Source organism: Plecotus auritus (assembly GCF_963455305.1).
Source record: "Plecotus auritus genome assembly, chromosome: 8".
NCBI classification, from domain to species: domain Eukaryota; kingdom Metazoa; phylum Chordata; class Mammalia; order Chiroptera; family Vespertilionidae; genus Plecotus; species Plecotus auritus.
The window spans coordinates 171932569-171957968 of record NC_137782.1 but is presented as its reverse complement, the minus strand read 5'-3'; the positions used below and the strand labels follow the sequence as shown (position 1 = coordinate 171957968).

At 41.0% G+C, this 25400-nt stretch overlaps 1 protein-coding gene across 1 annotated transcript; it reads left to right on the top strand.

Moving 5' to 3' along the window:
• Window positions 1–240: 240 nt before the first annotated feature.
• Window positions 241–1896, top strand: LOC308256727 (endogenous retrovirus group K member 10 Gag polyprotein-like; the record flags this gene model as incomplete). Its single annotated transcript, XM_080684984.1, has 1 exon — window positions 241–1896. The coding sequence occupies one exon, from the start codon at window positions 241–243 to the stop codon at window positions 1894–1896; it is 1656 nt and encodes a 551-aa protein (XP_080541110.1).
• Window positions 1897–25400: the final 23504 nt, after the last annotated feature.

The window sequence follows — 25400 nt, the reverse complement described above, 5'->3', positions numbered from 1 at the left end:
TGTCTGTCTTTTCTCATCCTCTCCCCCCCTTGCAGGTACTGTTCGACTGATGCCGGCAGGCTCCGGCATTTTCTGGCGCCCGAACAGGAGACCTGATATAGGGGGAAACGGAGAAGGACACTGCAATTTAAGAAGAAGGTGCACCGAGTAAGGTAAGTGGAGCAGTGAGTTTATAGTCGGGAGAGATAAATTATGGGACAAAGTAATAGTAAAGAGTTGTTTGTACATGTGCTTAAAAATATGCTTCGCGCTCGGGGAACTAGGGTAGGGCATAAACAGCTTGAGCGCTTTCTGGTCTTTGTGGTAGAAGTTTGTCCTTGGTTTCCAGAAGAAGGGACTGTGAATCTTGAGACTTGGATTAGGGTTGGAAAAAGAATACAAGATTATTATTCTGCTCATGGCCCGAAGAAGGTGCCTGTGGATACATTTTCTTTGTGGAATCTTATTCGGGATTGTCTTGACCCCCGCCATGAAGGGAAAAGGTGGAATGAGGGAATGAGGCAAAGAAGTCCATCATGTCCTAGTCTAGAGAGGCTGTCTTTAAAAGACAAGAACCTTTCTTGCCCCAGCCTAGAAAAGTTATCCCTTCCTGAGGTGTTTAATAAATCTCCTGAGCCTTCAGCACCGCTAGAACGGCCGCTGTCTGAAAACCCTCACTTAAAATCAGAGAATAAAGAGCAGGAAGTGCTGCTAGCACAGAAAGAGGAAAACCCGTATGAGGACGAGCCTTGGGATCTTCTTCCTCCCGAGGAAGAAGAGGCTTTAGAAGATGCAGCCGCTCATTATCATGATAATGATAACGGTTGGCTCTTCTTTCAGAGGGTGTTGGCAACAGTAACTGAACCAGCCCCCAGTCGTACGGAGAAAATTGAGGAGGAATTAGCTGAGATAAAAAGGGAATTAACACAGCCAAACTGTTCAGAGAAATTGGGAGAGGAGGTAGAAATGAAAGAGGGACTTAGAGGAATTAAGGAAGAACTGTTACGACTGGCCTCCAAGCTAAAGAATTGTGAGCTAATGTCACCACCTGAGGAAAAAACAATTAAACTGCATAGTAGATGTTCTACGCCTTCCTCTGGCAGAGGAATGCCTCAGGAGCCCTCCGTCCTAAAAGTAGAAAAACTGGATGAAGGGGAACCGTGCCCAATACGGGTCCCTCCGTCAGAAAATAAAGAGCTATCCTGGGGACCTAGCAAGCTAGGTTTAAATTCCCCTCTGCAGCAGACGTTACAGAGAGCAGCAGAAAAGGATGAGGACACAGGAGGATTTCATATGGCGTTTCCCATACTGGAACGGCCAGATGATCAGGGACAAATGCAGAGATATCACTCTCCCATTCCATTTAAACAACTAAAAGAACTTAAAGTAGCTTGTTCCCAGTATGGGCCAACAGCACCTTTTACTGAGGCGCTGCTGGACACTTTAGCTACGGATGCTCTGCCTCCTAATGATTGGAAGAACATGGCAAGAGCTTGCTTGGGAGGAGGAGATTATCTGTTGTGGAAATCAGAATTTATAGAACAGTGTCAAGCTACAGCAGAAATAAACAGAGGCCAAAATATTCCTTTTACTTTTGAGATGCTAGCAGGAGAAGGACCTTATGGAGGACTGAACAACCAACTTCAGTATCCTCCTGGGGCTTATGCTCAGGTCAATGCAGCTGCCACTAAGGCATGGAGAAAATTGCCTTCTACAGGAAGGCAAACAGAAGATTTATCTAAAATCAGGCAAGGACCTGATGAGCCTTTTCAGGATTTTGTATCCCGCCTGCTGCAAACAGCAGGACGGCTCATTGGTGATGGAGAATCAGGAATGTTACTGGTAGAACAACTGGCATTTGAGAATGCTAACACGGCCTGCCAGGCTGCGATAAGACCTTTTAGGAAAAAAGGTTAATGAGACAATGGAACTTATGGGAGCCTTACAACCAGGACTTCCCTCACCTTCTGCCATTCCAGCAGGTACTTACAAAATAATTCTTGATCTTAAGGACTGTTTTTATACTATTCCCCTAGCACCTCAAGATTGTAAAAGATTTGCTTTTAGTATACCATCCACTAATTTTCAGGAAACTATGAGGAGATATCATTGGCTAGTTCTCCCTCAAGGGATGGCCAATAGTCCCATGTTATGTCAAAAGTTTGTTGCTCAAGCTCTTATTAGTACTAGAAAGAAATTTCCTCAAGTTTATATTATACATTATATGGATGATATTCTGTTAGCTTATCAGAATTAAGGCATATTGCTAGCTGCATATGCTCAACTACAAGAAGGGCTTAAAGAAAAGGGACTGGTCATTGCCCCTGAGAAAGTACAGAGACAGTCTCCTTTCTCTTACTTGGGATATACTTTACATCAGAATTGTATTACCCCTCAGAAAATACAGCTAAGAAAGGATGGGTTAAAAACACTTAATGATTTTCAGAAACTGCTAGGAGACATTAATTGGCTAAGACCTTATCTTAAAATCACCACAGGACAACTTAAGCCTCTTTTTGAAGTCCTCAAGGGAGATTCTAATCCTAACTCTCCCAGAGAGCTATCAGAAGAAGCCAGACAGGCTTTACAGATAGTAGAAACAGCTATTGGTCAACAGCAGGTTTCATATTTAGACTATTCTCAGCCATGGGGAGCTTACATTCTTGCTACTCAACACACCCCCACGGCAGTATTATGGCAGGAAGGTCCTTTATTATGGATTCACCTGCCTGTATCGCCTGCAAAAGTACTTACACCTTACTATGATCAAGTAGCTACTCTTATCCACATGGTAAGGACTGAAGCTTGCAAATTAATTGGACGTGAGCCGCCTTATATCTGTCTTCCTTACTCTAAACAGCAAGTAGATTGGTTGTTACAACATAGTGACAACTGGGGAGCGGCTATGGCTAATTACCCTGGTCAAATAGATAATCATTACCCTCACAATAAACTTTTGCAGTTTGCAAGCCAGCATGCTTTTGTATTTCCCAAAATAGTACAAAAAGAACCTATTACAGAGGCTTTGTTAATTTTTACTGATGGTTCATCTAATGGTAATGCAGCCTACAGTATTCAGGGTAAAGTAAGAACTTTTCAAACTACCTATACATCTGCGCAGGTAGTAGAACTGTGTGCCATCTTAGCAGTATTACAATGTGTTCCAAATCAAGCATTTAACCTGTATTCAGACAGTCAGTATGTAGTAAAAGCAATGGAAGTAATTGAAACTGTTCCCTTTATTGGGACAACTAATTCCGTAGTACAAAGTATGTTTAGGGACATACAGCGCGCCCTACAGCAGCGCATCCAGCCATGTTTCTTTGGTCATCTCAGAGCTCATACTGGACTGCCTGGACCATTATCAAAAGGGAATGAACAGGTAGACATTGCAACTAGAATAATATTATATACCCAGGAACAATTGGCTGAGCAATCTCACGCGCTGCATCATCAAAATAGTAATAGTCTCAGGCAGCAATTTAAAATTACCAGGGAAGCTGCCAGACAAATAGTAAAACAATGTACAAATTGTCCTACTACTCAATCAGTGCCTCATTATGGGGTTAACCCAAGGGGACTAAAAGCTAATCATTTGTGGCAAATGGATGTGACTCATATCTCCAGTTTTGGGCAGGTAAAGTATGTACATGTCACTGTAGATACTTTTTCTGGCTTTATTATGGCTACAGCTCAGACTGGTGAAGCAAGTAAGCACTGTATAGCCCACTGTTTAAAGTGTTTTGCAGTTATGGGACAGCCAAAATGTATTAAAACTGACAATGGCACAGGCTATACTGGAAAAAGTTTTCAACAGTTTTGCCAGAAGCTAAATATTACCCATAAAACAGGAATTCCATACAATCCCCAAGGACAGGGGATAGTAGAAAGAGCTCATAGCACTCTAAAGCTACAATTACAAAAAATAAAAAGGGGGGAGTTATATCCCCTGACACCACAGAACTTATTACATCATACTCTATTTATTCTTAATTTTTTAATTTTGGATGTGCATGGGCGATCAGCTGCACAGCGTTTCTGGAATACAGGAACTGCATCCACCTATGCTCAGGTCAGGTGGAAGGACCCTTTAACCGGACAATGGCATGGACCAGACCCCGTGCTCATTTGGGGACGAGGGCATGTTTGTGTTTTTCCCCAGGATGCCGAAAGTGCGAGGTGGCTTCCGGAGAGGCTTGTGCGCTTCGCAGGAGATGGGCGAGCTGGTCAAGGGAGTTCGACAACTGACTCTCCAAGAGCAACCCTACAACCTGGCTCAGACAACACGGACAGCAGCGGTGCCCACCTGGGGACAGGTGAAGAAGTTGGCGGTTGAAGCAGAACAGACGCTGATACAGACTTCTACTCCAAAGACAGGAGTCTCAATGTTCCTGGCAATGATGGCTATCCTAAGCTGCCAAGTACCGAGCGTCCGAGGAGACATCCACTGGGCCTACGTTCCTGACCCTCCTTTACTTCATCCAGCTGAATGGGGCGGACCGTCAGTTCCGGTATATGTGAATGACACTCACACCCTGGGGATACCTTCTAATGGACATATAAGACCAGAACTACATATGGGTTTTGACTATTTTGGACAAGGGAATGGAATGCCTATTTGTTTGTCATTAGAGGGTGATGTAACGGGATGTCTACAAATGGACTCTGTAGCAATGGCATCTCCCGGCTGGACAGTGTTTCTTAAAGGACTGAGCGGGAAAAAGGGAAAGGTAATCAACATCACTCCACCCCAGGACTTGCCCCCTTGTGAAAAAGAATCCCTGACTGCCACGTACGCTGTGCCATGGAAACGCTGTCATGGTACTCAGGCAGTACAGTATGTACTCCCAGGAACTAATTTTTCCATTTATGACTGGTCTCAACCCAATAGGACAGACTCCTTAGAACTGGGAATGTATAAGGGAATATGGGGATTAAGTAATGGGAAATTCCAATATGGGTTATGGAAATTAGGAGCAAGTATGGGTACTCCTCTGGTTCAGAAAGATAATAAGGACATCTCTCGCATTAGACCAGAGTCATTACTTTATACTAATCTGCCTGAAAAAAGGCCTGTCATTGCCTGTGTGCCTGAACCTTATGCTCTATTAGTAGGAAGGATTAATGTCACATTTTCTGGAAATAGATACCAGTTACAGTGTGTCCAATGCAATTTGACCAACTGTGTCAAGAATTTAGAAAATGGGAAACAAGTTGCTGTGGTACACCAACCATCCTTTGTAATGGTGCCTGTCAATCTTACAGGCCCCTGGTATTCAGACAAGGGGTTACAGGTTTGGCATGAGATCACAGGGGCACTATCCAGGCCAAGGAGATTCATTGGCTTACTGATAGCAGGTATCACAGCCCTCATCACCTTGATTGCCTCTGCTACTGCAGTGGCAGTGGCATTAACTCAGCAAGTACAAACAGCGCATTTTGTTAATAACTTGTCAAAAAATGTCTCCCAGGCATTGGGCACTCAGGAAAATATTGATAGGAAAATAGAGGAGAAACTGAATGCTTTACATGACATGGTACTGTACCTAGGAGAAAAGGTACAGAGTCTCCAAATAAGATCTAGATTGGACTGTCACGCAGATTATAGTTGGATCTGTGTTACTTCTAAGAAATATAATAAGAGTGTGCATACCTGGAATAGAGTGAAGAACCACTTAGAAGGCATATGGCATAGTGCGGATGATTCTTTAGACTTATTAGCTTTGCATAAAGAGATTCAAGTTTTGCAAGAAGCAGGACCCTTGCGTTTTGATGCCAGTGATACTGCTAGAAATTTTCTTGATCAATTTCTTAAGATTGTTCCCTCTGTAGGAGATTTTCAGCATTTAGCTCTAGGAATTTCTGGATTAGGAGGTTTAGTTCTGATACTGTTTTGTTTATTTCCTATCTTAATGCGTAGAGTAGGTAAAGGCATTCTTGCACTGCGCACTGGGCTACATGAACTAAAATTAAAAGCCCAACCTACTTAATTTTTAAGGAGGGGGGAATTGTTGGGAGCGACCTCAGTTGACAAAGTCCTGAGAGGGCAGGTTTCACAAAGTGGCCTGCCTGTTCCCAAGGTTAGTCATACATCCTGCCCCCCTCTTAGGCTTAGAGACCTTTTAGCACAATAGTTTAGTAATCACACATTCTGCCCTCTAGAGCTTAGTTAATCTTCAAGCACAGTTGATTTATAAGCGTAATTATCCTTAAGCAAGAAGCATAGCTAGACTATCTCATGGAAAGGAACTTAGGTGGCGCCGGAGGTGTATGTGCAGGTATAGCCATTGGAATCTTAGCCAAGATAAGGAACTTTGTGTAAAGGTCAGTAGGAAACCTGAAACAAAGGGGTATAATTATGTTTACCACATAATAGGAATGATGTATTGTATGGAATGTAACTGACCCTGTATAAATGTATGGTGAGAAATAAACTCGGGACTGTAAGCGGGAAGTGCTACAGTCCTCCCGATCCCATTCTGTTTTCTGTCTGTCTTTTCTCATCCTCTCCCCCCCTTGCAGGTACTGTTCGACTGATGCCGGCAGGCTCCGGCACCTTGGGATATCATTTCAACTATCTGAGCCTTGGTTTCCCTTTATATAGAAACTAGAGGCCCAGCGCGTGAAATCACTGCTGCTCGCTGAGTTTGCCGCCCTGCCCACTCACCTGCTGCCCCACTGCGCTCATTGCCCTGCCTGCCCACCAGCCTTGCTGTGATCAGAGCCTGTGGGCCCTGGGGGAGGAACCAAGAGGTGCTCAGTGCACCTCATGGTGACCGGTCATTTGGTTGTCCCTGTCGTCACGGACACTGGCTTTTTATATATATAGATGGAAATTGCATTGATCCTGTGTGGTTGATAATACAGTTAAGTGAAATGTATGGTGAACACATTAGAGAACTGCTAGCACTCAGGAATATACTCTGCCTATGTAGAAGACAGAAAGGAGAATTATGGGAAGCTTCATGACAGAGTGAAGAAAATAGAATAAAGAGAAGGTGAACTTCGGAGTCAGAGAAACCCAGACTTTTTTTTTTTTTCACAGATCTACTACTAAGCAGCAATTTGACCCTGAGACTCTCAGCTTCCGTTTCCTTATCAGTAAAGTGCTGATAGTGAGATCTCCCTAGTAGGGATGTTGAGTTGATACATGTGGCTCATTTATTATTCTTCATGAACAGTCTATTAAAATCATATTACCTCTTACTGAAAAGTATGACATAAAAATGCAAAATATATGTATTTTTCCCACCATGTTTAAATATTTATAAAGGACATTCACATCTACTTATCCACATCTATCTGTTTATTATGTGTCCTCCAATGTTATTGCATGGTACACATACTACAAAACAACATGGTTTACACATGAGGAACTGAAATCCTGGAGGCAAATTCATCTAGTGGAAAGGCAGAAGCTGGACGTCAGGTTTCTCATGGCACAGCCTACGCTCTCCTGACCCTCACACCCTCCCCACTGTGCTCTTTTGTATCGCTTTGAAAAAGCCATTTATTGGTAGAAAACAACTCCAAAACACCACTTTGCATCAGAAAAGTGACAGACCTATTTTTCTGGAACCTCTGCATATGCAAGAACTGTTGTGGCATCTATCCTGCGACCCTCTGGAGAAGGTGGGTGTATGTACAACAGTTTACAATGAATGACAGAAGAATGTAAGTGCCACCAGGAAAACTCTAGAAAACGTCTTATGGAAGGAGGGCCTTGGCAGCCAACAGTGTAGTGAGAGCCTCATGGCGAAGACATGTGCATTGCTGAAAAGCAAAGCGAACACAGAACTGAACAGTTGTGAGATAGACGGGATCTTAAGCATGCCCATCGGAATCACCTTTGAAGCTTACTCAGAGTGCTTTAGGTTCATTTGAATCTTTGCTGTTTGGTAAGTGGGACGACCTAAAGGGACCTTGGCTCTCAGTGACGCCATACAGATGTGTGATTCCATGGTCGAGGGTAAGAGGAGGGAGAGCACGGATCACATGCACGGGTTTCAAAAGCTTCCAGGAGGAAAAGGGACCATAACAGCTCATCAGCTCGAGGCTAGGCTGCCCATCACAGGGCGCTTTGCACAATGCTCACACAGGGAACAGTCCTAAATATTTGTGAACAGTTGTCTACGAAGTCATAGCTGGTAACTGACTATAATGTTGACCAACTGTTATTTCCCTTTTCCCAGGGTTATCACTTTTTCTATTACAAAGAGAACAGAATCCTAGAGGGAAAGAATTGGTTTAGAATAGAAAATCAATGATTTCCTTTCCAATTATTCAATTAAGTTGACTAATTTTCTAGAGGAAACAGGTGATTACTTTTAGGATTGCTTATGATTCATAATTAATATGAGCCCTGGAGTTAAAGCCATAATAAAGAGGGATGAATTCATTTTTTTCCCATGCAATAAGCATTTTGTTGGCAAGGAACATTCCTGAATCAGCTCTTTCCCTAGAATCCAGTCTTGTTTCTGTCAATAATCCTCATATCTAATGGAAAGTAGCTGACAACTAGACAAATAAGAATATCCAATGATTTCATGCATTTTAACATCTATTGGTGCATGCTTTTTTTGTGTGTGTTTTTTGTTTTGTTTTGTTTTATTTTTAGAGTATGGGCAAATGAGAGTGTAACCTTTAAATCAGGGTAAACTTTTTATTTTCAGTATCATGGAAAATAAAAAATATTTAAGGCAAGCTCAGGATATAGCGTAGTTGTGAACAGAGGATTAATAAACCCAGAATTATTTGAAGTAAGCAGTTCCATTACTTGGCATATATTACTCTAAGGTAAAAGACCAAAGCAGCACACACAAATTGTCCCAAGTCTCAGTAATGTACTTGGAAGTAACACTGGGGACCACTGAGCAAAATAGAGAGCTAATAAATCAAAACGAAGGTTCACCAGTGGAACTACTTTACCAGTTTTAAGGGTTGGGATATAGGTGGATTCTGCTGTTTTAATTTTCAATTCAGTACAGTATTTATGGAACTGTTTCCAACAGTTAAAAGGGTACGATGTACAGCACAAAACTGAGTGTAGAAACTTGACTTCCTGTCTTAATTCTGCCACCAGCACTTGTGTGACTTTGAGTAAGTCTCTAACCATTCCTGGATCTCATTCACTTAACTCTCAAGTAGCTCTTACATCCCCTCCAGTTCTAAGATCCTTGGGCTTAAAGAAATGCTTAAGAATATATACCCTCAAGTTTCAAGCATTATAGGAAAGGCATACAATTGGATACCTTCAGAAAAATAGAAGATGGAAGGAAGGAAGGAAGGAAGGAAGGAAGGAAGGAAGGAAGGAAGGAAGGAAGGAAGGACCCAGGAAAGCTGATGGTGTAGCTCTATTCTAAGTTTGGAGTCCTTAGAACATTAGAACTGATTATGTAATTAGGGCAGGAGAATATAGATGTTCCAGATTAGAAGTCAGGCAAAAAAATGAATTCTCCCATTACTAATTTACTAATATATATATATATATATATATATATATATATATATATATATATATATGGATTTCAGAGAGGAAGGGAAAGAGAGCAAGAGATAGAAACATCAATGATGAGAGAATTATTAATCGGTTGTCTTCTATATGCCCCTTAGTGGGGATCAAGCCCGAAACCTGGGCATGTACTCTTGACCAGAATTGAACCCTGGACCCTTCAGTCCATGGGCTGACACTCTATCCACTGAGCCAAACCAGCAAGGGCCCATTACTAACTTTTTTTTCTATTCAAGCTTCCAACAGAATGGATGATGTTCACCCACATTGGGAAAGAGATCTGTTTAACTCAGTCCACAGATTCAAATACTGATCTCTGCCAGAAACACCCACATAGACACATAGATAGTTTTAAACTAAATATTGGGGCACCCTGTGGTAGAGTTAAGTTGTCATAAAAATTAACCATTACACTGCTCCTAGGTATTGCTACTGGACCATAAAAGCTGCTTATGAAATAAATGATAATTGGAGAAAGAGCATCCCTTGATATTTAAAGATGTGAAAATATGTCCTCATGCTGTGGCATGGTTCAGCATGAGGTCAAATGGTAGGGGTGGACTATGGTGGCCTGGAAGATAGATGCTACCATAAAGAAAATGGATTTCTAGAAGCGACACTTGGGCTCATATCCAGGCTTAGGTAGCTGAAGTGCAATAATAATTCTGGGCACCTATCCTGCTGATGATTTCATTTCTCGTGACCCAGCCACTCTGTATCTGAAGATTTGCCCTCGGTACCATGGCTTCTATGCCTGAAATAACAGGGTTTAACTGCTGAAGGTACGACACTGGGTCAGGGCAGTTTCTGTGGGTTGCTTGTGACCCAATATGACACACAGGGACAGATTGTTATTCCTCATAAATTTAGGTGCCATGAAGGTTTAGAAAAGGGCAATTGCAGTCATTTCTGAAAGTCGGAAGAGAGTAAATACACACGAGAGCCAGCAGATATGTGGTCTATCCCATCTCACCGCGCCAGCATTTGCAGGGACTCTGTGTGGAATTCTGTACTTCCCTGCAGGGCACATGAGCTGCTCCTGCTATAAGAATATCAGCTGGAAAGAGACATCCCAGAGGCAGAATCCTGCCTGAAATGCCCGGTTTCTGCTCCTCCTCAAGTGGCCTTACTTGACTTACAGAGAATCATCCTTAGGCAAATAGAAGTAAGAGTGGTGTGCTTAATAGTAAACACTAATCAACAGATGAAGGCTTTGAGTTATAGCAATAGGAGCACTGAAGGCTAGAGTGCCTTATCTTACAGTCACTGAGAGTGAGACCGAGACCTTTAAGTCACACGGAGACGCCAGCTTAGAATGCCTTTCTTATAAAACAATCTTTCTACTGTTAATATTCTGTTGAAGTTAGAATTACCTGTAGATTTTAGTGTTGGTAGGAATAAAAAGTCCAGTGATTTTAATATGGAACAAAAAAACAGAGCATGAAAAAAAAAAAAAAGAAAAAAAAAAAAAAAGAAAGAAAGCCACCAGCCAAGGCCACTGGTAAATTCCATAAAACATTAAAAAAACACACAAGGATTATGTTTTAGGGGGAATACTTCCTAACTAAATACCTATACGAGGTCTATATAAGCTAATATCAAAACCAGACAAAGATATCACAAGATAAATACAGACCAGTATATTTCATCAACAAAAGCCCAACAATATATTAGTAAATCAAATCCAACAATTTAAAAAATAAAATTATATACCACGCCAAAGTGGGACTTATTCTAGGTATGCAAGGCTAGTTCAATATTCCAAACTCAATGAAGGTAAATTACCATATTAGCAAGTTCAAGAAGATTAATTGTATGATACTATCAATAGATGCAAATAAAGCATTTGACAAAATCAGAAAAGTCACAGAGAAAAAAAAGAAACACCAGCATACATTCTGAACAAATCAGGAGATGTCTGTATATCTGTTAAAATAGCACTCACTGATCTGAAATAAGGAATCATTATTTCCACCCATTTTAACTATGTAAATGTCTTCCAGGTGAAGGCATTTTTGATCATTAAAATAATGAAAATTTCCCATGCTTACACAATAGCAGGGGTTGAGAAGTTGGCGAGGTTCAAACCTCTTTGGGCATGATGGTGCCCTTGAGCTTGGTAAGGGGATGGAAATGGATTCCCCATGTTCAGAGAAGCAGCTATCATCACATTCTCAGTGTTCTCTGGAGTACTTTATAACTACTTCATACCCAATAGCACATAAGTTATTTACAGCAATAATGTAACTAAATGAAAATACACTGTGAACCACACCTGTGCTTAACTGATTTGTCACAACTCCTCACCCCCTTGACATAGGATGAGAATTCACATGCTGGTGATGGCACCCGTGGGAAGAAATGTATTTCCTACCCCCCTTGCCTCGGTCTTGGCCAGGTGACTTGTTTGGCCAATGTGATGTCAGAGAAGTTAGCTTGGAAAGCTGGGCTTCCCTCTTGGACTCCAGTGATCTGTCAGGAGAAGAACGTTCCCAGGTGCTTGTGGCACCTTTCCGTTGGGACCCAGAATGAAATCACATTTGGTCAACCTCAGCCCGGCCCACAGCCTGGGGTCCAGAACACCGAGATCCTGGGCTTGAAGCAGAGAGACTCAGCTCCTGCTGGGGCAATCCACACTTGAACTGCCAAATCCCAAGCATACGAGTGCATTTTTATTGCCACTGAGATTATGTCATGCAACAAATGCTGATTATTATTGTCTCAAATGCTAATGAATGCATCTATAGAAACAAACAATGGCAGTACTATGCATTTAGGAAGACAATGTAACAGGTAAGAGGTACCAGAGTGCCACGGGAAAAGAAGTGATGGCTTACAGGAGAGGGGTAAAGAAAAGGGTTCTCCAAATTGGCATTAGTCAAGACAGGAGTTCACCAGGGAAAGAGGGAGAAGTAGAAATTAAGGAATGTTGTGAATATACTAGCAAACAGGAAAATTATCAACCTACAAAACAAAACACTACTGTTAATATTTTATTGCATTACATTATTTTCCTTCCATGCCCATTTTGCATGGCTGCGATTGGATTTACAAGGCTGTGTCTTTATTAGAATAATGTTATTAGAATAATATGCACGTCAATATTACTATTTAAAATCATGCTTTCGTTTTAAACTTATAAATGCACCATGGTTTAAGCACCCTTTGCCCCAAACTTTGGTTTTAATGTTCTTTCCAGGATTTCACTACTATCATTCAGACTGTGATGATCATTGTTACCATTTACTACGTTTCTGATTACATATTATATTTAATATGTAAATATTAATAGTTAATTTTGAAAATGGATATGGATCATTTTGAAGGGGAAACAGAAAATGAGGACAATACCGGGGACCACGTTCATGAGGAGACAGAGTGTACTTGCATTTGTTGAGAGTGTATTATATGCCCCACATTACACTGACTGCCATCACAGGTGGACTTCTCACCAACCGTCATGGTGGCATTTCCCACAGACATGCCTTTAAAAAAGGAAAGGTCGTTACTTTGTGACTCATTCTGACACCCAAACCAGCAATGAAATCTATCCTACACCATTCAGGGGCAAAGGGGATGCGACCTTATGCGACAAGGGCAAGGGGGATGCGACATGGTGGCATTTTCCACAGACCTGCGATTCCCAGGGTGACACAGCCAGTGAGCAGCCAAACCGGGTTTTATCCTCAGGCTTGTCTGACCCATGAGTCTCTCAAACCCGTTATCCTCCCACCCTTCCACACGAAAGTGCTGTGATACCAACATTTCGATCTCATTTAATATTTTATACTCAAATTTTTCACTTTTGCAATTGGATTAAACGTGATTATATGTGCTTTTTCACCTGTTCTAAAAGGAATAAATTACTCCCCATCTGAGCCGCACAGAGGAATGGAAAAACAACTTAATGGCATCCGTGGGGAGCTGGTGATGATCACAAGCACGGTGGCATTCCGGTGCACTTCTCAAAGGGAACTAATAGGGGCGTCAGATAAAAAGCCAGAGAAGCTCCAGTCTCCCCTTTGTGCCCTCCCCCGCCCCCCGCAGGCCTCTGGAACTAGATAATGTGGTCACCTTCTGCATCTTTAAGATCCCAGTTCTTTGTTCAGCAGTGACGAGAGCACCCTTTAAGAGATGAATGGAATGGGGCTGGAATCTGCATTCTTTCTACTGCCAACAATCTGGATGTCAGCGCGTTCTGTTCCTGTGGCTGCTTGGCGAGGCCTTTGTGCACCTACGTTTCCGATTTCTTATCTTTCCCTAACCCTACTGCCCAGCCTTAATGCATGTAAGTGTGTGCATGCATTTACACAGACACACACACACGCACGCACACACACACACACAGGTTCTGCATGCTGTTGATAATAAGAACGTGAACGTGACCTCACAGAGAGCTGTGGCTTCCCATTTCTTGCAAGGGATGTGGCTTTTTCGAACACTGGAGCCTGTGGTGCTCCTTGCCAGAGCTCCTCCTGCCTTCTCTGCGCGTGGCGCTCAGGGGCCACTCCATGGGTGACAGTGTCCTCTCGGGGCACACCTCCCCGACACTGCTCTTCCATGAGCTTGAGCACTTTCCTCTACTATCTGTGGTGCTTGCAAACATCTCCATGTTGTTGGAAGCCCGGCACAGCTTCCATCACACCCACCTGGGCCTTGGCCCCGTCTCCGAGCCAGGGCCAGGCAGCGCCTTTCTGCAGGAGTGTAAGAGCAGCCAGCCCAGCGGTTCTCCACCCTCCTGATGCCGCGGCCCTTTCATGCAGTTCCTCGTGTGGTGGTGACCCCCAACCATAACATTATTTTCGTTGCTGCTTCACAACTGTAATTTTGCTGCTGTTAATGAATCGTCATGTAAACATCTGTGTTTTCCGATGGTCTTGGGCGACCCTGTCGCGACCCACAGGTTGAGAACCGCTAGCAGGGTCACCTACGACCATCGGAGAGCACAGATATTTGCATGACGATTCATAACAGCAGCAAAATTACAGTTATGTAGTAGCAACAAAAATAATGTTATGGTTGGGGGTCACCACCACATGAGGAGCTGTGTTAAAGGGCCGCGGCATCAGGAAGGTGGAGAACCACTGAGCCAGACGTACCCTGAGGAAACAGAGCCAATGTCGGGAAGCCAGTGAAGCAAGAGCACATGGCCAAGGAGCTTCTCTGGAAACGTATTCCTTTACCAAGAATGCATCTCAAGGAGCCGAAACCGGTTTGGCTCGGTGGATAGAGCGTCGGCCTGCGGACTGAAGGGTCCCGGGTTCGATTCCGGTCAGGGGCATGTGCCTTGGTTGCGGGCACATCCCCAGTGGGAGGTGTGCAGGAGGCAGCTGATCGATGTTTCTCTCTCATCGATGTTTCTAACTCTCTATCCCTCTCCCTTCCTCTCTGTAAAAAATCAATAAAATATATTAAAAAAAAAAAAGAATGTATCTCAAGGAAGTAACAGTCTCAGACATTTACAATGAATGAAAACACAGTCTTCTGATGTTTATACATGTAGGAAAGACTCAACTTTTATGTGACTGTGTTGTTCTAGTAAAAACAAATGCTATACTTGACATGCTTTTCATGCTTTTATTTGACCACAGCATGCTAACGTTAGAGGGAGCCCCAATGACCCAGCTGTTTCTCTGTACCAGCACCCCCACCTTTTATCTGAGGAGAAAACTGAGGCCAGAGGAAGAGTCGTTTGCAGTGCCAGAAATGCCGAGGAAAGCCTCTTAACATTTTATAATCCTTAAGAAAATGGCCCTTTTTACATCATTTTACGTGATTTTTAACCAGCCACATTATTTGCTTTCTAATTCCATAAAAACAAAACAAACAAACAAAAAAGATTAGAAATACAATGCTGGATATTAGTAACAGTAAGAAATAAGTGACAGCAGCTTCAGTATTCATTCCCTCATGTGCCAACCGGACACCCTGCTGCAAAATAGCGTAAAAACGAACATTTCAAATCATTATGACTAGAAAGCTTTACAAGAGCAGGAAAATATTTATTAACATTTGTCTTGAGATTTCGAAAAAAGTATTAACATACTATACTTGAGATTTCAAAAAAAAAGTATTAACATCTCATTATTTGATAAGATACAGTTATGTTTAAAAGTTCATTTTGCTGGCTCACTTTATTTTAAAGTATTATAGTAGAAAAATGTGAAATGATAAAACACTTTTGGAAATGCATAAAGGAATTTGAGATGAATTAGAAAAAGTCCTCATATTACATAAGCAATTACTGAGGCTCCGAAAGATGATCACTTTCTATGAAGTGGGAGAATCTAGACTAGAAGCCAGTGATCTTAAAGCATCTGATTATGCAAAAGGCATTTTGGGCCATATTGCACCCTGGGTGACTTAATATAAACTTTTGCCTAGAAATGTTTCCTTCACCATGGGAACTTTGAATCAAATACGTATTAAACTCATCGTAATGGAGCTATTTAAAACTTAGTCCTCCTTAAGATATGAAGAAGAGGGATCGCTTTGCTGCAACTTTTTCTACAAATCACTGGACAATTCAGACACTGGAACTGCAATCCATTCTGACCATGGTTATCTCGTCAGAAAAGATTTTTCACCACTTGCTGAGGAAAATGAAGGCCACAAAAAAAGTCCTTGTAGGTGATAATGACTTTGATATCATTTTTTGGCTTCATGGAAAGTCATTTCATCTTCTCAGCTATTGAGCAGAGACTCTATTCAGCCAAGTATATAAAACACCAGGAAAGAGCGACCATTAACTATTATCGAACCGGGAAAGCCCCATTTGTCATCCTGAGAACGCTCTGCCTTTCTCAGGAAGCAGTGAGACGAGATTAGTTCTGAGGCTCTGGGCAGCAAAGAAACAGAAATTCAACCCCAAAATGGCCTAAATGGAAATGATGTCTGACTAGGTCTCCTTTCAGCAGCTTCTGCAGTAGAGCTGTTCCAGGACTGCCGAAGGGAGTAGGTCAATGACATCATCACTGTTTAGGTACTTTTTATTTTTCTGCTCTGCTGTTCTCCACCTGTTCTCCTTCAAGGTGACTCACTTCATGAAAGGCATAAGCCTATAGCAATTCTAAGTATCAGGTGAAGACACGACATTCAGCAGAACATTTTTTTTTAAAAAAAGGAAAGGTCGTTACTTTGTGACTCATTCTGACACCCAAACCAGCAATGAAATCTATCCTACACCACTCAGGGGCAAGGGGAATGCGACCGTATGACAACTCAGGCCAATTCCAACTTCCGCTGGTCATGGGAAAGTCCCCAGAATGGAACCAGCTGATGATGCAGAAAGATGAGATCATAAGTCATTTCTTTCTTCATTGTATCACCTTTATCATGTTTGTCTTATTATATTTAGGGGAAGTAGTTAAGCATGCTTAAGGTCACTTTCTTTAGGTTTCTGATAGAAGGCATAGGAAGCTTTCCTTAAAAAGCAATGTAAAGCAAAGAAAACCAGTTACAGTGTTTACCCATGAAAGCAAGAAGAAAGCCCAGCTGGTGTGGCTCAGTGGTTGAGCATCGACATTTGAACTAGGAGGTCACAGATAGATTCCCAGTCAGGGCTCATGCCTATCTGTGGCCTCGATTCCTAGCATGGGGCGTGCGGGAGGCAGCCGATCACTGATTCGCTCTCATCATTGATGCTCCTATCTCTCTCTCCCCTTCCCTTCCTCTCTGAAATCAATAAAAATATATATTTTTTAAAAAGCAAGAAAAGAATTTTTAACATATAAGTGAGAAACTTTACCAAACTGAAAATAAATTATAACATGTTCATCTGATATGTGTTCACAGCAAGCATGTCAAACTCGCGGCCCGCAAGCTGCATGCCTCGTTATTTGGCCCGTGTTAGCCTTTGAGTTTGACATGCTTGGTTTACAGGGAAAATAGGGGGAAGGATATGATGAAAAATATTAATAAAATTATAAGTAATTTTGCTTCCTTGATTTTTTCTGATGGTAGTTGCAACATTTTAATATATATTCATTTGAGAGCCCACATTTTTATCTCTGATAAAAATATTAGGTATGAGGAAGAAATAGTCTAGTGGAATATCTTATGCCTTGCTTTGTTGTTTTTGTTTGTTTTCTTTTCTGCACCCAACATTAAAATAGTTCTTTTTTATTTGGATTTTTTGGGGTGACACTGGTTAACGAAACTATACAGGTTTTAGTTGCATGATTCTACAGCCCATCATCTGTGCACGGTATTGTATGTTCACCATCCAAAGTAGGAGTTCTTCACCAAAGGCCTTTGGGCTTCAGGGGAGCTCAAGTCCACCTCAGAACTATATGTTAAACGTTACATGTATGTTCATGTTCCTGGGAACTAGACATGACTTTCCTCATGAGCTCTGATGATGCTGTAACCCTTCCTGATTTTGTCAGCAACCAAGGGTTCTGGCGTGAAGACATAGCCAAGGGTGGGCCCAGATCTCCAGAGGCCTTCCCATAGCTGGCCAGATGTTTCAGCTCTTGTGACTGGTAACCTTCTGGGTGAATGAGGCAACTTGCCTGCCAAAATCCAGTTCCAGAATTACGAGGACGGCAGTACTGGTGAAATCGTTTGATAGAATGAAAAGACCGCAGAACCCAGACTTCTCACCTACTGCCTTTATAAGTTTGGAAATGTGTTCACCATGTTATGGTAGTTTTTTTTTTTCATTTTTAAATATAGACAATGATGTTTTGCTCACAAGATAATATATCAGATGGTGGGATAGTGTATTTTTAAAAACACCCGTATTTCACTGTTGACAGTGGAGTTGGGTTCATCATAAAGAACAGGAAATTTCACTTGAATGAGTTTCTTCCCTCGGAAGAATGCTGGCTATGTGTCCACATGATCATATGTTGCCGAACTTCCAAAAGGATATATCTTAACCACAAGTGGTTAAGAAAGACTTTGAAAGGCCTTCTTTCACATTTCTCCCTGTGCTGGAGGCATTTGAATGGCTATTGATTTTTTGTGATTGGCCTAAGAAACAGCTGAGTTGGGGAAATAAGTAGTTTGGGTTTAGTAGAAGGTATAGAGAGGGAAAGAGCCTTACACATGGAAATTTCCCTTATAAATATAAATTTATTTTACAAAAGAGTAACTTCTAACAGGTTTTCAGGGCTTCTACTGTGCCTGCTATTTCTTTAAAATAATCAACTTTGAAGTAATCCTGTGTCAAAGAGGCATATTTTGGGGTAACAAATCCCATTCCCCTTCATATGCAAATATTTCAGTTACAGGCTAACCTCATAAAATAGATCGGATTTCCTGAGTTTAAATTTCTTGTTGCTTTGACAGGAAATACTGCCAGCAAAATACATTAAGTCACTAGAATGAGAATAACAACAACAAACTAATGAATAGCTATCACCAACTGAATTCATATTGAAAATGTAACCTACTTTATTTATGTTTTCTATTTCCCCCAAAGGAAGGAAGCCTTATGAGGGGAGGTGTTCCTTACCAGCTACTGTATCCTTCCTCCCCAAACCATAACTTGCATGCATTACATGCTCACTTACATTTATGAATGATGACAATCCAGGGACTTCTGTGTAAGACAGATGGACATTCAAATGATAACTTAAACAACTGCTATTTCTCTCTGAGGAAATCAATTAGCCTCTGTGCCTCAGGTTCAGCTATGAAGCAGTAGATTCATCAATCTAGTTTAGATATCACAGTATGTTGTCATGGGTAAAACAAAACAAAAAAACACAAAACAACAATAACAAAACCCATAAACCTATATAACCTTTAAGCTGTTGCAAAAATCCCATTTGTTATTGCAATCTTTATCCAACTAGATAGGAGTCTGTCCTCCCTTTATTCCAGACCCTGCTTGCCCTGGCAATGAACTGATTACTACATGAATGAGAACATTTTCACCTAGAGGTAGTCTGTTTTGAACTTCCTTGAGGGATTATAAATCACTTTTCTTCCTGACCAGAGATACTCTAAAGAGTATAAATTAATGGACGTACAGTTTTTATTAATGTGGATCTGAAAATTGGCTTTGCCTCGCTGGTTATGTAAACAGAGAAAAATATTTTACACCTCTCAGACACAATCCCTTTATCTAGAATATAATGATAGTGATATTATAAGGTTCTGATATAAGGTTCATAAAATATCTAAGACAGATTTCCATCAAGTAGCCAGTTCCCTTATACATGTCACTTTGCCCGAAGGTGGCAGAAGGTGAGTGATTCTAGATAAAGGTAGTGAAAATATTGGATCATTTGCATACACTTGAAGGGCATACTTTTAAAATTTGACACAGCATCAGTCTCTAGCACACCAGTGCTCCTTAAATGGCTAATAAAATGAAATATTAGTATTCCAAATTTAGGGTACCATAATTCTCCGACGACTAAAGAATAAGATAAAGTCATCATTCAACAAGGTCATCTGAGCATAAAACACATTTATCCCCCATTTCTCTCTAGAAGACACACTACTCTTGACTTAGATGTCCTTTGTCAACATGATGTATTGGATGAATTATTTTCTATTTAATGCGAGGGCAAAAACATGTTTTGTTTTTATTGACCTTGATATGTTTTTAGAAATACAAGCATTAGAGTTTTCAACAATGTGATTATGGTTCTGCTCTATCTTTCTACCAGTGGACTTTCCAATTGCATCATCTTCTACCCAAGAGTCTATGTCTTCCATGCTGTCCTATGTGTTCAATAGTGTGTTGGCTTATTTTCTGCTCTTTAAAGTAATACAGAATCACAGATAGAGGATCTGTAAAAATCCTATATAATAAAAGTCTAATATGCTAAGTGGCCAGTCATCCAGTTGGCCGTTCAACCAATCAAAGTGTAATATGCTAATGATATGCTAAGGCCACTCAACTGCTCACTATGACATGCACTGACCACTAGGGGGAAGACAGTCAACTGGTTGACCAGTCGCTATGACGTGCACTGACCACCAAGAGGCAGATGCTCAATGCAGGAGCTGCCCCCTGGTGGTCAATGCGCTCCTACAGGGGGAACGCTGCTCAGCCAGAAGCCGGGCTCATGGCTGGGGAGAGCAACGGCGGTGACAGGAGCCTCTCCTGCCTCCGTGACAGTCGGACATCCCCTGAGGGCTCCCGGACTGCAAGAGGGCACAGGCCAGGCTGAGGGACCCTGCCTTGAGTGCATGAATTTCATGCACCAGGCCTCTAGTTAGTTTATAAAAACAGACCAAGGTACCTTTGACTGAAAATCTGCTCACATATTTTGAGAACATGGTGCTTTATTATAGAGCCTAAAGTTATGGTTGATTATGTTTTTTCACAATAGTTTCTTGCATTGTTATAAATTAGATGCACACACTGAATTGTGAGTCCTGGCAGGAGTATTAGAAAAACAACTTCTGAGGTCACGGCAATGCTCGCTGAGAGCAATGGCACCACCAAGCTCCTTAAAAAATTATTTTTTTCCCATAAACTAAGTCAGTTGAGTTCAACAAACACAATTATGATAAAAGATATATTTTATTAGTAATGTTATAATAAATTAACAGTCTCATAATTTGTCACTCACCTGGGACACCTTTGGAAATGAAAAGCGAGTGTAATTAATATCCTACTCAGAAATCATTAAAACTGAATCTGTCCCAAACATCTAGGGAATAAGTTCACCCTGTTTATCAAGCTGCTACTATGTCTTTGTGAGGCCCTTTAAATACATAACCTTCAGTTTGAAAAATAAGGGGGCAGGCAAAAGTAGGTTTACAGTTGTAATATCCTATATAATAAAGAGCTAATATGCTAATTAGACCGAACAGCAGAATGACCATCCAGACAACCTTCTGGACGAAGCCAAAGTTGTGAGGGCCAATCCCCTTGCATGAATTTTGTGCATCGGGCCTCTAGTAAATAATATAATAATTAACAGAATAATAATACAAGAATAGACTGTGTTTCACATACTCAAAGCTGTAAATAAACTTTTACCCACCCTTGTATACCTGTAAGAATACTAATAACTTGCCCAAGACCATACCAATTTATATGAGAGGTGAGGACGTTTTTTCTCCAATTACATCTTTCCACTTTGCTACGTTGCCTCCAAGCAAACATGTGCCCCAGATCCACCCCTTGTGCTATATCACACAGATATAGAGGAGATAAATGAGTATCTGTGAGGAAGACACTTGTTGGCTGGAGGCCACAGAATATGGCTGGTACAGTGTTTGTGAGGGAAAGCACACATATAGGAGGGATCATTCTGAGAGGGGTACCTCCCTTTTAACATGGTAACAGAACAGCTAACCTATACACACTTCATGAGCAACGCATCTGAAATGCTGGATAAAACAGAACACTCATTAGAATGTGTGGGTGAGTTTTCTAGAAAAGAATAGAAATAACCTATCTCCCAAAATATGAGGGAAAACAAGCCAAAGGAAAATCGTTTGGGCAAAAAATGAAAAATGATTCTAAGTCAAATTTCTAGAAAAGATTCCTTTATTAACTTTTGGTCGAGATAGGTTTGTATATTTTCAGAAAACAAGACCATGTGGATTCCTGCAACAGAGAGGAATTGACAGGACTGCTCCAGCCATGAAGACAGAAGAGAAACAGTCCAGAGATGGAATACACTGATGACGCCTTGCCATACTAGCAGTCAGCAGCTGTGCATCGTGGCAGGTTGCCCAGGACCAAACCAGAGAGTGTCGGACCTGCATTACCACCATTTGTCCACCATCCAGAACTGAAATATCGTTGCTGACATGTACACATAAGGAACTGTTTGACATTGAAATTGGGACTCAAAAGAACTGTTGGCCCAGAAAGAAACTCACTACAGACCGATTCATTTGCCTCTCAGCATAACCATTATTGCTTGTCTCATTTTCGGTTCTTATAAGTGTTATTTCTAGTATCACATGATCTCACTCATCTAGGGGAAATAATGAACAACATAAACTGATGAACAAAAACAGACCCGGAGACAGGGAAGCATCGATGAGACTGTCAAACCTCAGAGGGAAGGTAGGGGAGGGTGGGGGTAAGGGGGAGAGATCAACCAAAGGACTTGTATGCATGCATATAAGCCTAACCAGTGGTGGGGGCATGCATGGGGAGGGGTTTGGGATGGGAATGGGGGGATGAGGACAAATATGTGATACCTTAATCAATAAAGAAATTAATAAAAAAAAGAAAGAAAAAAAAAAGAACCCCCAGGAAAAAAAAAAAAGAAAACTTAATAGCGAGGGGGACAGTGGAGCCAACTTGACTACATTGAGAGTAAATTTCTATCTTTAGAACTAAAACACTTGAGCTTTTAAAAGCATGAGGCGTGGGAATATAAGTGCCGGGCGCCCTTGAGGCAGAGAATGTAACAGCCCCTCCCAGTCACCAGAATGAGTGAAGGTCCATCTGCGCACTAGCACTGCCCCGATCGTGGAAGCTTGCATTTGTCTGTGGCTAAAACTGATCACTTCTCAAAATGTTAAAAAGTAACATTTTTTTCGGTAAAATATAGAGAAAAAAGTTTTAAACTATAAATGTTTACTAAATTCTATTTGAAACCTCAATTACATATCCATAACGAGAAATGATAAGAAAAATAAATGCCATAGATTTTTGTATAAACAGTATTCATAACACATATTATTGTCAGCTTCAACCAAAAAATGCAAGTGTAAAATTTTCAGAGCACTAAAAAACGTTTAAACTTACATAGAAGCAAACAACAATTTCCAAAAAAAAATAAGGTGTGACTTTCATTTTTTACATATAAGTATCTTAATGTGAATATAATTTCTAAAATTAGATATTTAAAAATGCATCTACTAACAAGGCTACCTTCAGGAACTGTGAGACAAGAGGCTAGATAAATTAGTATACATTACCTTCAGTCTCTGATGTGGTGTGTAAAGAGGACCAATCTGTTGGCATAAATAATAGCCCTTATAAAAGCATAAATGAGACCTTTAATAATCAATATGTTGTTTTCACTGAAATGTCAGTATTTATTTTCTGTTTCCTGTTCTGATTAACTTTATAGTCCTCTCTGTAGATTATGTATTAAATTTAAATGCCCGAGTGTTAATTAAAATTGGTACAGTGTTTGTGGTTACACAGATCTGGAATTAAACCCTGACTTTTTAAAAAATGTATTTTTATTAATTTCAGAGAGGAAGGAAGAGGAAGAGAGAAAGATAGGAACATCAATGATGAGAGAGAATCATTGATCGGCTGCCTCCTGCATGCTCCACACTGGGGATCTAGCTGGCAAGCGGGCATGTGCCCTGACTGGGAATCGAACCATGACCTCCTGATTCATAGGTCGATGCTCAATCACTGAGCCACACTAGCCTGGAAAAACCCTGCCTTTTTGATGTCTATCTAACATAGGACAAAAAGTGCTTACACTCCTGGAGACTCTATTTTACATGTTTTATATAAGGAGAAGAATGCCTATCTTAGAGGATGGGTATAAGAATGATTAATAATGCATGCAAAGCTGCTAGCATAAAGGCTATGTTCAAAATGTAGCTGTTATTATTACTATGCATTAGAATTACCTGTGGGATATTTTTAAAATTCAGACCCACATCCAGGAAATCAGTGTCTAGGAATGTGGCTCATTACCAAGACTGCAGAGATTTACAAAAAGCAAGAGTCATTCCCATTCATATTAGATTAAGGACAGCTAGGTAAATGTTTTTGCTTTATCCATATTCTTTCCAAGCTTCATTCTTGAAAATGCTTCACTTTTCTCCCACCAGCAATGCTGACAAAGACATAATTTATTTGGTGATGACAGTGTGTTAAAAACCTTCATAGGCTTGATTTCAGAAAATCTTCAAAATATTCTAATACGTCTTCACACTTGTGTTATAGGAAATTAGACCGAGCATCAGTGAGAAAAAAATTACTTCCCTAGGGTGACACAAGTAGCAAGCACAGAGGTGATATTTCAACTCTGATCTTTAAGCTCCAGTGTCTAAGTCTTTTTCAATACCTGGCTCAAATATCTCCATCTTTTAACTTTTTAAAAATATATATATTGTTATTGATTTCAGAGGGAGAAAGAAGGGAGAGGGAGGGAGAGAGATAGAAACATCAATGATGAGATAGAATCACTGATCGGCAGCCTCCTGCACATCCCACACTGGGGATCAAGCCCACAACCCAGACATGTGCCCTTGACCAGAATCAAACCCAGGACCCTTCAGTCTGCAGGCCGACGCTCTATCCACTGAGCCAAACCAGCTAGGGCCCCACCTTTTTAACTTCTTTTACCAGATACATTATGGTTTCTGCTTTAAGTTTTTCTGGCAAGTTTTGCCTATCTTTGTTTTGGCACTCTTCATACTAATCTGTACTTACATATTACTATATATTACATGTTATTATATGCTTGAATCTTACTTTTTTTATTCAACCTGACAATCTCTCTAATTTAACTGTAGAATTGAGAAGAAGTATATTTAATGTAATCATCAATATGTTTATTTTTAAACCTACTCTCTTGCTATTTATTTCCTATTTTTCTCTGTTTTCTCCTTTTTCTGCTTTTATTTACTAGGAATGATCAACCATTCCCTGGACCAGTGGTGGGGAGGGCTCTTGCCTCTTCTTTGCAGTAGAAAGCTTGGTTTAATAGGAGGTACCAATCCCCTCGCGACAGCGTGTTCCCTACATGTCTGTCTGTGTCACCACAGGGGCCACGTCCGATCTACGGCCTTCATCAGCCTTTCTCCGTAGCACCCAATGAAAGCTTGTTTCTAGGGCATGCGGGCCATCTAAACTGTCACAATCGCCTGCATTTGGGCTTTAAGAATTCGTTACAACATTCATTGTTTTCTTCTTACCTGATTTTCTGTGGCAACCTTTTCTTCTTGTAATCTACCCAAGGTGAACCAATTCATTCATGTGTCCCTCTGAGGGGCTTGTTACTCT